The 11232-nt window shown below is 42.9% G+C and overlaps 2 protein-coding genes across 3 annotated transcripts; one reads left to right on the plus strand and one right to left on the minus strand.

Moving 5' to 3' along the window:
- Positions 1-476: 476 nt before the first annotated feature.
- crebl2 (cAMP responsive element binding protein-like 2) lies at positions 477-4329 on the plus strand. 2 transcript variants are annotated; one of them, XM_061912106.1, is made up of 4 exons: positions 477-619; positions 678-783; positions 1215-1412; positions 4004-4329. In XM_061912106.1, the coding sequence occupies exons 2-4, from the start codon at positions 769-771 to the stop codon at positions 4154-4156; spliced, it is 366 nt and encodes a 121-aa protein (XP_061768090.1). In that variant the 5' UTR covers positions 477-619; positions 678-768; the 3' UTR covers positions 4157-4329. The 2 variants fall into 2 exon arrangements, with proteins under 2 accessions (XP_061768090.1, XP_061768089.1); XM_061912105.1 differs by having other exon boundaries at positions 521-783.
- On the minus strand, positions 4025-11106 carry gpr19 (G protein-coupled receptor 19). The gene is made up of 2 exons (XM_061912104.1): positions 10836-11106; positions 4025-5628 (listed from the first exon to the last, which is right to left on the minus strand). Exon 2 carries the CDS (start codon positions 5616-5618, stop codon positions 4377-4379), a length of 1242 nt encoding a protein of 413 aa, XP_061768088.1. The 5' UTR covers positions 5619-5628; positions 10836-11106; the 3' UTR covers positions 4025-4376.
- Between the last annotated feature and the right edge of the window lie 126 nt (positions 11107-11232).

The following is an 11232-nucleotide window of genomic DNA, read 5'->3' on the forward strand; positions in this document are numbered from 1 at the left end:
GCTCGCCTGTATCGGTTGGGGACATCTCTACGATGCTGATCCGCCTCCGCTTGGGATGGTTTCCTGTGGACGGGACTCTCGCTGCTGTCTTGGATCCGCTTTGAACTGAACTCTCGCGGCTGTGTTGGATCCACTATGGATTGAACTTTCACAGTATCATGTTAGACCCGCTCCACATCCATTGCTTTTGGTCCCCTAGAGCAGTGCTCCCCAACCACCGGACCAGAATATTTTTGTATTAAAAAACAAAATAATAATATATATATATATTTTTGAATTAAATCAACATAAAAAACACAATATACACTTACAATTAGTGCACCAAACACAAAACCCTCCCTTTTTCATGACAAAGAAAAAAAGAAAAAAATCATTTGCAGACTATAATTACTGTTTTTTAAAAATATATTTTTAACCCAAATAGGTGAAATTACATAAGCGCGGTGGTTGAAAAACACTGCATTAGTTTCCCACGTCGTTGCCAATAAAGTTCATTTTAAAAAGGGGCGTGGTCTGTGACGTAGCCGATTACGTGAGCGGAAAAGCGACGTCGTGTAAACATCGAACAGAAATGGTGTCAAGCCGCCGTCGTTTCTGCACCTCCTAACATTATTTGCAGGTGTGTCTTCCTCCTAACATTATTTGCAGCTGTGTCTTCCTCCTAACATTATTTGCAGCTGTGTCTTCCTCGCCTTCATCTCCCGGCTAAGCTGAGGGCCGAGCAGGGCCGAGGTGGGGCTTCCTGCTGCGTCGCTAGCTGACGACAAGATGGACGAACACAAGGTGAGCAGCGATCGGCACAAAATGTCACCTGCAGGCCTAAATACTGTTTTTACCTGCCGTGTTGTTGTTGTGTGAGATGTAACACTCCTCTGTTTGTTGTTAAGATGGTGGCGGGGAAAGTGAAGAAATGTCACCTGCAGCCCTAAATACTGTTTCTAGCAGCCGTGTTGTTGTTGTTGTGTGAGATGTAACACTCCTCTGTTTGTTGTTAAGATGGTGGCGGGGAAAGTGAAGAAATGTCACCTGCAGCCCTAAATACTGTTTTTACCTGCCGTGTTGTTGTTGTTGTGTGAGATGTAACACTCCTCTGTTTGTTGTTAAGATGGTGGCGGGGAAAGTGAAGAAATGTCACCTGCAGCCCTAAATACTGTTTCTACCTGCCGTGTTGTTGTTGTTGTGTGAGATGTAACACTCCTCTGTTTGTTGTTAAGATGGTGGCGGGGAAAGTGAAGAAACCTGGGAAACGTGGCCGGAAGCCCGCCAAGATCGACCTAAAAGCCAAACTGGAGCGAAGTCGCCAGAGCGCCAGAGAGTGTCGGGCCCGGAAGAAACTCCGCTACCAGTACCTGGAAGAACTGGTGTCGGGCAAGGAGAGAGCCATCTGCGCCCTGCGAGAGGAGCTGGACATGGTGAGCATGGCGCCGCTAACCAGGCTACATTGTTGGATGACGTCAGAGCAACAGGATTCCTTAAAACCTCATCGAGCTGGATGCAATCTTACTCGGAGGGGAGGGCACTGTGGCCCCCACACCCCCTCTCAGTAAGATGTGGGGTCCCCCAAGGCACTATTGCAGGGGTCACCAACGTGGTGCCCGCGGGCCCGTAAGGACCAGATGAGTCGCCCGCTGGCCTGTTCTAAAAATAGCTCAAATAGCAGCACTTACCAGTGAGCTGCCTCTATTTTTAAATTGTATTTATTTACTAGCAAGCTGGTCTCGCTTTGCTCGACATTTTTAATTCTAAAAGAGACAAAACTCAAATAGAATATGAAAATCTAAGAAAATATTTTAAAGACTTGGTCTTCACTTGTTTAAATAAATTCATTTTTTTTTTACTTTGCTTCTTATAACTTTCAGAAAGACAATTTTAGAGAAAAAATACAACGTTAAAAATGATTTTAGGATTTTTTTAAACACATATACCTTTTTACCTTTTAAATTCCTTCCTCTTCTTTCCTTACAGTTTATTTTTGTTGTTGTGAAGCAGGGTCAGGAACCTTTTTGGCTGAGAGAGCCAAATATTTTAAAAAGTACTTCCGTGAGAGCCATATCATATTTTTTTAAGACTGAACTCAACTAAATGCGTGCATTTTTAAGTAAAACCAACATTTTCAGAGTATAATAAAATAAGTCTCTTATTCTTTTTAAATAACATTGTTATTCTGAAGCGAACCAGCAATACATAAAATACTTCTTACCATTAATGCAACTTCTTGAACATGTGCGGTAGAAACCAGATGGATGGATTAAAATGCATGAGAATGTTTTATATTTTGAACGTTATTTTTAACTCTGTGACTTCCAGCAGAATTATTCATTACTTATCATGTTAAGCAATGTCTGCTCAGATTTATCAGAGATCCAGATGTAGTCATCAAAAGAGCCACATCTGGCTCTAGAGCCATAGGTTCCCTACCCCTGTTGTAAAAAATAATAAATACATTTTAATTTAATTCTTCATTTTAGCTTCAGTTTTTTCGACGAAGAATATTTGTCAAATCTTTCTTCAAATTTATGATTAAAATTCAAAAACATATTCTGGCAAAACTCGAAAATCTTTAGAATTAAATTTAAATCTTATTTCAAAGTCTTTTGAATTTCTTTTACAATTTTTGTTCTGGAAAATCTAGAAGAAACAATGAATTGTCTTTGTTAGAAATATAGCTTGGTCCAATTTGTTGTATATTCTAACTAAATGCAGATTGGAATTTTAACCTATTTAAAACATGTCATCAAAAATCTAAAATTAATCTTAATCAGGAAAAATTACTAAGGATGATCCACAAATTATTTTTTTTATTTTTTCAAAAAGATTCAAATTAGCTAGTTTTTCTCTTCTTTTTTTCGGTTGAATTTTGAATTTTAAAGAGTCGAAATTGAAGACAAACTTTGTTTCAAAATTTTGTTTTCATTTTTTTCCTGTTTTCTCTTCTTTTAAACCGTTCAATTAAGTGGGTTTTTTTTCATCATTTATTCTCTACAAAAAACCTTCCGTAAAAGGAAAAAATATGTACGACGGAAGGACAGACAGAAATACCCATTTTATATTTATATATTTATATATGGATTTATTTATTAAAGGTAAATTGAGCAAATTGGCAATTTTTTTAAGTGTGTATCAAACTGGTAGCCCTTCGCATTAACCGGAGCAGAATATCTCGGTTGGTAGAGTGGCCGTGCCAGCAACTTGAGGGTTGCAGGTTCGATTCCCGCTTCCGCCATCCTAGTCACTGCCGTTGTGTCCTTGGGCAAGACACTTGACCCACCTGCTCCCAGTGCCACCCACACTGCTTTAAATGTAACTTAGATATTGGGTTTCACTATGTAAAGCGCTATATAAATATAATTCACTTCACTTCAATTCACTTAATCAGTACCCAAGAAGTAAATAAATAAATAAATGGGTTGTACTTGTATAGCGCTTTTCTACCTTCAAGGTACTCAAAGCTTTGACATTATTTCCACATTCACACACACATTCACACACTGATGGAGGGAGCTGCCATGCAAGGCGCCAACCAGCACCCATCAGGAGCAAGGGTGAAGTGTCTTGCTCAGGACACAACGGACGTGACGAGGTTGGTACTAGGTGGGGATTGAACCAGGGACCCTCGGGTTGCACACGGCCACTCCCCCACTGCACCACGCCGTCCCATATAGTAGCTCTTGGTTTCAAAAAGGTTGGTGACCCCTGCTATATAATATGATGATTAACCTGTGGGATGACTGATAGTATATATTTGTACCATAGATTGATGAAGGTGGACCCCGACTTAAACAAGTTGAAAAACTTATTGGGGTGTTACCATTTAGTGGTCAATTGTACGGAATATGTACTGTACTGTGCAATCTACTAATAATATGTACTGTACTGTGCAATCTACTAATAATATGTACTGTACTGTGCACTCTACTAATAATATGTACTGTACTGTGCACTCTACTAATAAAAGTATCAATGACGTCACTGCCTGCCTGCTGAGTGTGTGTTTGTGTTGCAGTACAAGCAGTGGTGCTCCGCCATGGACCAGGGAAAGATCCCGTCCGAGATCAAAGCCCTGCTGACAGGCGACGACCAGAAGAGTCCACAAGGGGGCAGCAGCACCAAGACGCCCAAAAGCAACAAGAACAACAACAACAACGTTCAAGGCTGAGAGACTCCACACAAAATGTCTGATCTACTTTTAGCAAAGACACTTTTAGCAGCTTGGCGTGTTTCACATGGCGCGCCTTTCCAAAGTCACGCATTATTATTTCGTTATTACGTCTTTATTCGTATTATGCTGATGAAAGTCAATGCTTGATAAAAGAAACACGTGGAAGTCAACATGTTGAGCTTTGCTTTTCAACAGACGACAAGAAAGCGTGGGCGTGTCAGACAAACGTGTTGTGGGGGTTGCCGTTGGCGGTCCACGCCACCTTCTTGTCAAACGAGTGGTCTTTGGCCACGGTCTTGGCGGGCACGGGGACGTCGACCACGCCCACGTAGTTCTTCTTGGCCAGGCGTGAGCTGGCTGTGATCGTGTAGGCGTTGCTACGGTAACATTTCATGGAGGACATGCAGAAGGTCTCCCTCATGCCCCGCCTGAAGTTGGCGTTGTAGACCGAGTACAAGGTGGGCTTGGACGCCGCCGAGCTGAAGGAGATCCAGGCCACGGCGGCGAAAAAGAGCAGCCCCCGCCGGCTGCCGCCCTCCGTCTCGCCGGGGTGCCACAACTGCGCCACGTAGAATGGCGTCCATGTGACGAAGAAGACCCAGTTGAGCATGAGAAACATCTTGATGGTCTTCACCTTGGTCCGAGGGACCGCGTTGGTGGTCCGCCGCACCGTGTGGCCGTCGGCGCCGATCCTCCAGATGTAGCGAACCACGCGCTGGTAGAAGCACGCGATCAGGCCGGCGGGGAGCGCGAAGCCCACCAGCAGGTGCACGGCGGCGTAGGCCACCGCGCCCAAACTGTCCGGGAGGAAGAAGTGGCAGTGGCGGCTCTCGGAGGGCGTGGATCCGTAGAAGAAGAAGCACGGCGCCACAAAGGCGGCGTCAAAGACCCACGAGGCCAGGATCATCTTCTTGGCCTTCTCGCGGGACACCTTGAAGCTGAGCGGGTACACGATGGTGTAGAAGCGGTCCACAGAGATGGAGAGCAGCACGTACACCTGCACGCCGGGACACAGGTGCTGCACGTAGCGCAGCGCCTTGCACGCCGCCGCGCTCAGTGGCCAGCGGCCCCACACCACCTGCACCAGCACCAGGGGGGCGCAGCCCACGCTCATGAGCAGGTCCGCGCAGGCGATGGCCACCACGAAGTAGTTGGTGGTGGACTGCGTGCGGCGGCTGCGGTGGATCACCACGCACACCAGGGCGTTCCCCAAGATGGACACCAGCCACACCACCCCGAACACCAGCACCAACACCGCCACCTCGCCCGACGTCAGCTCTTCCTCACGTGACGGGCTCAGCGAGGATGATGATGATGATGATGATGATGGGGTCACGTTGGTGGGCGGGGTCGTGGCCCAGCTCGCCAGGACCGTGGAGTTGAAGGACACTGGGTAGGAAAAGGCTGGAGCGAAGAGTGAGCGCTCCATGGCCACCGTGTTGGTGGACGCGTACACCATCTTTGTCCAGCTGCACACACACACACACACACACACACACACACACACACACACACACACACACACACACACACACACACACACACACACACACACTAGTTAGTTCAGTGTTTTTCAACCACTGTGCCGCGGCACACTATTGTCTGGTGCGCCGTGGGAGATGATGTCATTTCACCTACCGTATTTCTTTGAATTGCCACAGGGGTCACCAACGCGGTGCCCGCGGGCACCAGGTCGCCCGTAAGGACCAGATGAGTCGCCCGCTGGCCTGTTCTAAAAATAGCTCAAATAGCAGCACTTACCAGTGAGCTGCCTCTATTTTTTACATTTTATTTATTTACTAGCAAGCTGGTCTCGCTTTGCTCGACATTTTTAATTCTAAGAGAGACAAAACTCGAATAGAATTTGAAAATCCAAGAAAATATTTTAAAGACTTGGTCTTCACTTGTTTAAATAAATTCATTTATTTTTTTACTTTGCTTCTTATAACTTTCAGAAAGACAATTTTAGAGAAAAATACAACCTTAAAAATGATTATAGGATTTTTAAACACATATACCTTTTTACCTTTTAAATTACTTCCTATTCTTTCCTGACAATTTAAATCAATGTTCAAGTATTTTTTATTGTAAAGAATAATAAATACACTTTAATTTAATTCTTCATTTTAGCTTCTGTTTTTTCGAAGAATAATATTAGTGAAATATTTCTTCAAACTTATGATTAAAATTCAAAACAATTCTTCTGGAAAATCTGTAGAATCATATTGAAATCTTATTTCAAAGTCTTTTCAATTTCTTTCAAAATTTTTGTTCTGGAAAATCTAGAAGAAATAATGGTTTGTCTTTGTTAGAAATATAACTTGGTCCAATTTGTTATATATTCTAACAAACTGCAGATTGGATTTGAACATATTTAAAACATGTCATCAAAATTATAAAATAAATTTTAATCAGGAAAAATTACTAATGATGTTCCATAAATTCTCTATTTTTCAAAAAGATTCAAAATAGCTAGTTTTTCTCTTAATTTTTTTCGCTAGAAGGTTGAAATTGAAGATAAACTATGTTTCAAAATTTAATTTTAATTTTTTTCCTGTTTTCTCCTCTTTTAAACTCTTTTAATTAAGTGTTTTTTTTCATAATTTATTCCCTACAAAAAACCTTCCATAAAGGAAAAAAATGTACAATGGAATGACAGAAAATACCATTTTCATATATATACTGTATATATAGAGAGAGATTTATTTATTAAAGGTAAATTGAGCAAATTGGCTTTTTCTGGCAATTTATTGAAGTGTGTATCAAACTGGTAGCCCTTGGCATTAATCAGTACCCAAGAAGTAGCTCTTGGTTTCAAAACGGTTGCTGACCCCTGGCATATAGTATGCGCCCGCCTTGAATTACCGCCTAGTCGAACTCGTGACGTCACGAGTGACACTTCCCCGTCATAATTTTCAAAATGGAGGAGGCTCATTTGAATACCGGTAATTTGAAATCGCATAAAAGGAAAAAGTTTAAGAGCTATTCAATAGGATTTAAGGTCCAAGCTTACATCACACTCAAATTTTTACTGCATGCCTTTGGTAAGTGCCAGAGTGAGAAGAGGTTTTAAATAATTAGCGCATGCTTACTTTTACCGCATGCCTTTGGTAAGCGCAGGAGTGAGAAGAGGTTTTAAATTAATTAGCGCACCGGCGGCAATTCAAGGAAATACGGTAATTGGTTAAAAAATATTTTTTTGCAAACCAGTAATTATAATCCGCAAAAAATGTGCCGTTGTTGAGTGTCTGTGCTGTCTAGAGCGCGGCACAGTAACCGTGTAATACTCTCCCATACCAGTAGGTGGCAGCAGGTAGCTAATTGCTTTGTAGATGTCGGATACATGGTTTATTGTCGTGATCAAAATATGCAGACGACAGCGCGCAGGTAAAAAGTCATCCAATGCTTAAACCAAAAATACAAAAAGAGACGTGTGCCCGTAAAAAAAGGCATTGAAGTTTAGCCTTCCCTAATTAGAGAAGGCTATGCTTCCAAACGAAACTAAAACTGAAATGGCTGCAAAGTAAACAAAAACAGAATGCTGGACGACAGCAAAGACTTACAGCAGCAGACGGCGTCCACAAAGTACACCCGTATATGACATGGCAATCAACACCAAAATAGGAAACACTCCACATAGGAAAACACCAAAAAACTCCAAATAAGTCAGGGCGTGATGTGACAGGTTGTGACAGTACACCTACTTCATACTTGCCAACCCTCCCGGATTTTCCGAGAGACTCCCGAAATTCAGCGCCTCTCCCGAAAACCTCCCGGAGGAAATTTTCTCCCGAAATTCAGCGGAGCTGGAGGCCACGCCCTCTCCAGCTCCATGCGGACAGCCTGTTTTCACGTCCGCTTTCCCACAATATAAATAGCATGCCTGCCCAATCACGTTACAACATCTACGGATTTTAATAAAAAAAACTGCACACACAAGGAGACGAAGCAGAAGAACGAGGAAGTTAATAGAGTCTGTAATAGAGTGATTCTATGTTGTCTGTCGCCATCTCCTGGTGAATGTTGGCTATAGCGTTATGGGGTTGCTTTTTGATTGGCCAACGATTTACGTGGTGTTGCACACCTGACGACAAGTGACTCTCGCCAGTACGCAAATGGCAGAATAAAGGTTACTCAAATAGTGAAAGGTAAGTGTTGGTTTTTTTAGTAACCAGCAAGCACAGTAAAGTTAGTAGAACTGTGTTTTTATTACTGTGTTTTTAATAGGTGCTGTCTGAAATTCAACTATTTATTTTATTTATATATACAATAAAATAAATATATATAGCTGGAATTCACTGAAAGTCAAGTATTTCGTACATATATATATATATATATATGGAATATATATATGGTGAATTGTAGATGTAAATATACTCCTCCCCTCTTAACCACACCTCCGCCCCGCCCCATAATCGGAGGTCTCGAGGTTGGCAAGTATGAGCTACTTTGAGACAAGAGCTATAGTCACGCATGCTTGCTTATGGTTTGAGTTCATATCCAACAATTGCGAGAATGACTTTTTACTCTCAATATTGGCTGCTGAGTTTCATTTTTTTAATGTTTTCTCCTCATGGTGTGCCTCGGGATTTTTCCAATGAAAAGAATGTGCCTTGGCTCAAAAAAGGTTGAAAAACACTGAGTTAGTTCATCCTTGATAGCAGGCCTGAGTCAAAGGTCAACGTTTCATAGGTCAGTGTTTTTCAACCTTCTTTGAGCCGAGGCACATTTTTTGCATTGAAAAAATGCGGAGGCATACCACCAACAGAAATGATTTGAAATTTAAACTCACTTAACAGTAAAATGTGGTTGTCGCAATTGTTGGATATGACCTTAAAGCAGGGGTCGGGAACCTTTTTGGCTGAGAGAGCCAAGAATCCAAATATTTTAAAATGTATTTCCTTAAGAGCCATATCATATTTTTTTCAACACTGAACACAACTAAACGTGTGCACTTTTAAGTAAGACCACCATTTCTACAGTATAATAGGTTTCTTATTCTTTGAAATAACATTGTTATTCTGAAGCTAACTGTGGAGGGAGCGTGGCCTGCGGGCCTGCAGCGAAGCGGGGTATGCCAGGACCGGCCTCGAAATCAGCGACAGGTGTGTAGAAGGTCCACCAGGGCCTTGTTATCTAATCACCTGTCGCTCTGTTATAAGCAGCAGCCAGGAGGAGAGACAGGGTTGGAGCTGGAGCCAGAGTACGAGCGAGAACGAAAGAGAAAAAGATAATTGCTGGAAAGTAATTGAGAGACTTATTGAAAAATAAAACAATATTGTAGCACTGAAACAGGCTCTCATGTCGGTGTTTGGTGGTCTGAAGAACCCCCAGGAGGGCAAGCCCCACACTAACTAATAATAAATAAATAAATCACTTCTTTCACTTAATGCAACTTCTTGAACAAGTGCGGTAGAAAAAGGATGGATGGATTCAAATGCATGAGCATGTTTTATATTTGGACCGTTAATTTAAAAATGAATTAGAAGTGGAAGTAGTCATTACTTATTGTGTTAAGCAGTGTCAGCTCAGATTTATCCGAGAGCCAGATGCAGTCATCAAAAGAGCCACATCTGGCTCGAGAGCCAAAGGTTCCCTACCCCTGTCTTAAAGCATAAGCAAGCATGCATCACTATAGCTCTTGTCTCAAAGTAGGTGTACTGTCACCACCTGTCACATCACATCATGACTTATTTTCCCCTTTTTGCTGTTTTCCTGTGTGTAGTGTTTAACTTCTTGTCTTGCACTCTTATTTTGGTGGCTTTTTCTCTTATTTTGTTGGTATTTCACTGTAACAGTTTCATGTCTTCTTTTAAGCGATATTTCCCGCATCTACTTGGTTTTAGCAATCAAGAATATTTCAGTTGTTTTCATTGTTGCTTGTCATGTCATGTTCGGTTGTACATTGTGGACGCCGTCTTTGCTCCACAGTAAGTCTTTGCTGTCGTCCAGCATTCTGTATTTGTTTACTTTTAGCTTGGTTCTGCATAGCCTTCCCTAAGCTTCAATGCCTCTTCTTAGGGGCACCCACCTTTTGTTTATTTTTGGTTTAAGCATTAGAAACCTCTTTACCTGCATGCTGCCTCCCGCTGTTTCCGACATCTACGAAGCAATTAGCTAGCGGCTGCCACCTACTGATATGGAAGAGTTCTAGACAGCACCGACACCCAACAACAACACATCATTTGCAGACTATAATTACTGGTTTGCAAAAAATATTTTTTACCCAAATAGGTGAAATTAGACAATCTCTCGCGGCACACCAGACTGTATCTAGTGTGCCGCGGCACAGTGGTTGAAAAACACTGCACTATTGTACTGTAAGCACAATAGCCAACTATAATGCTTTTAAAACAGGCAGCTGTGTTGGCTGCTTTAAGGTCCTTCAAGCATAAGAGGGGCTGTCACGCCAAAATTGGCGTAACAGCGCCGCTGAGCAACAGGAATTCTATTGGCTAAAGATGACGTCATTTCCAGTTGCCGCTTTGCCGTTCATAAGCTAAAAGTAACTTCTAAATCAGCGCTGACATGTTACTTAATGACAAAAGTGGCTCCAACGCCAGCTGTGTCACACCTTGGTTCTAACCCCGCCCCCTCCTATCAAGATCTGCGCGGCAATACAATGATGACGTCAATGGGAACCGTTCTTCAAACAATATTTAGGTCAACATCTTACCAGTGCACGCGTCCGACCTCGTCGATGATCTGGACCGGAACCGCCGGCCTCAGGGGGCCTTTTTCCCCGCGACTCAGCGCGGGAGACGAGGAGGACGAGGCAGCTGCGTGTCCATCTTGCGTGGGGTCTTCTGTGGAGGATGATGGCGAGGAGGATGAAGATGAAGAGGAGGATGCATGTTTTCCTCGTCACGTGTGGCTGGGGGTCCTAAGCCCCGCCCCCCAATATAAAGCACAACAGTTTTAATACAAATAACATTCAGCACGTTCGTGTGCAGCCATCTTGAAGAAGCTGTCGCAGCAAATCACCATGGCAACAGCAGCAGAGATCAGTTGTCATGGGCAACCGGGAGTGAAGAGGAGGGGCCGACACACACACACACACACACACACACGCA

This window comes from Nerophis ophidion, linkage group LG10 (assembly GCF_033978795.1).
Source record: "Nerophis ophidion isolate RoL-2023_Sa linkage group LG10, RoL_Noph_v1.0, whole genome shotgun sequence".
Classification (NCBI taxonomy): domain Eukaryota; kingdom Metazoa; phylum Chordata; class Actinopteri; order Syngnathiformes; family Syngnathidae; genus Nerophis; species Nerophis ophidion.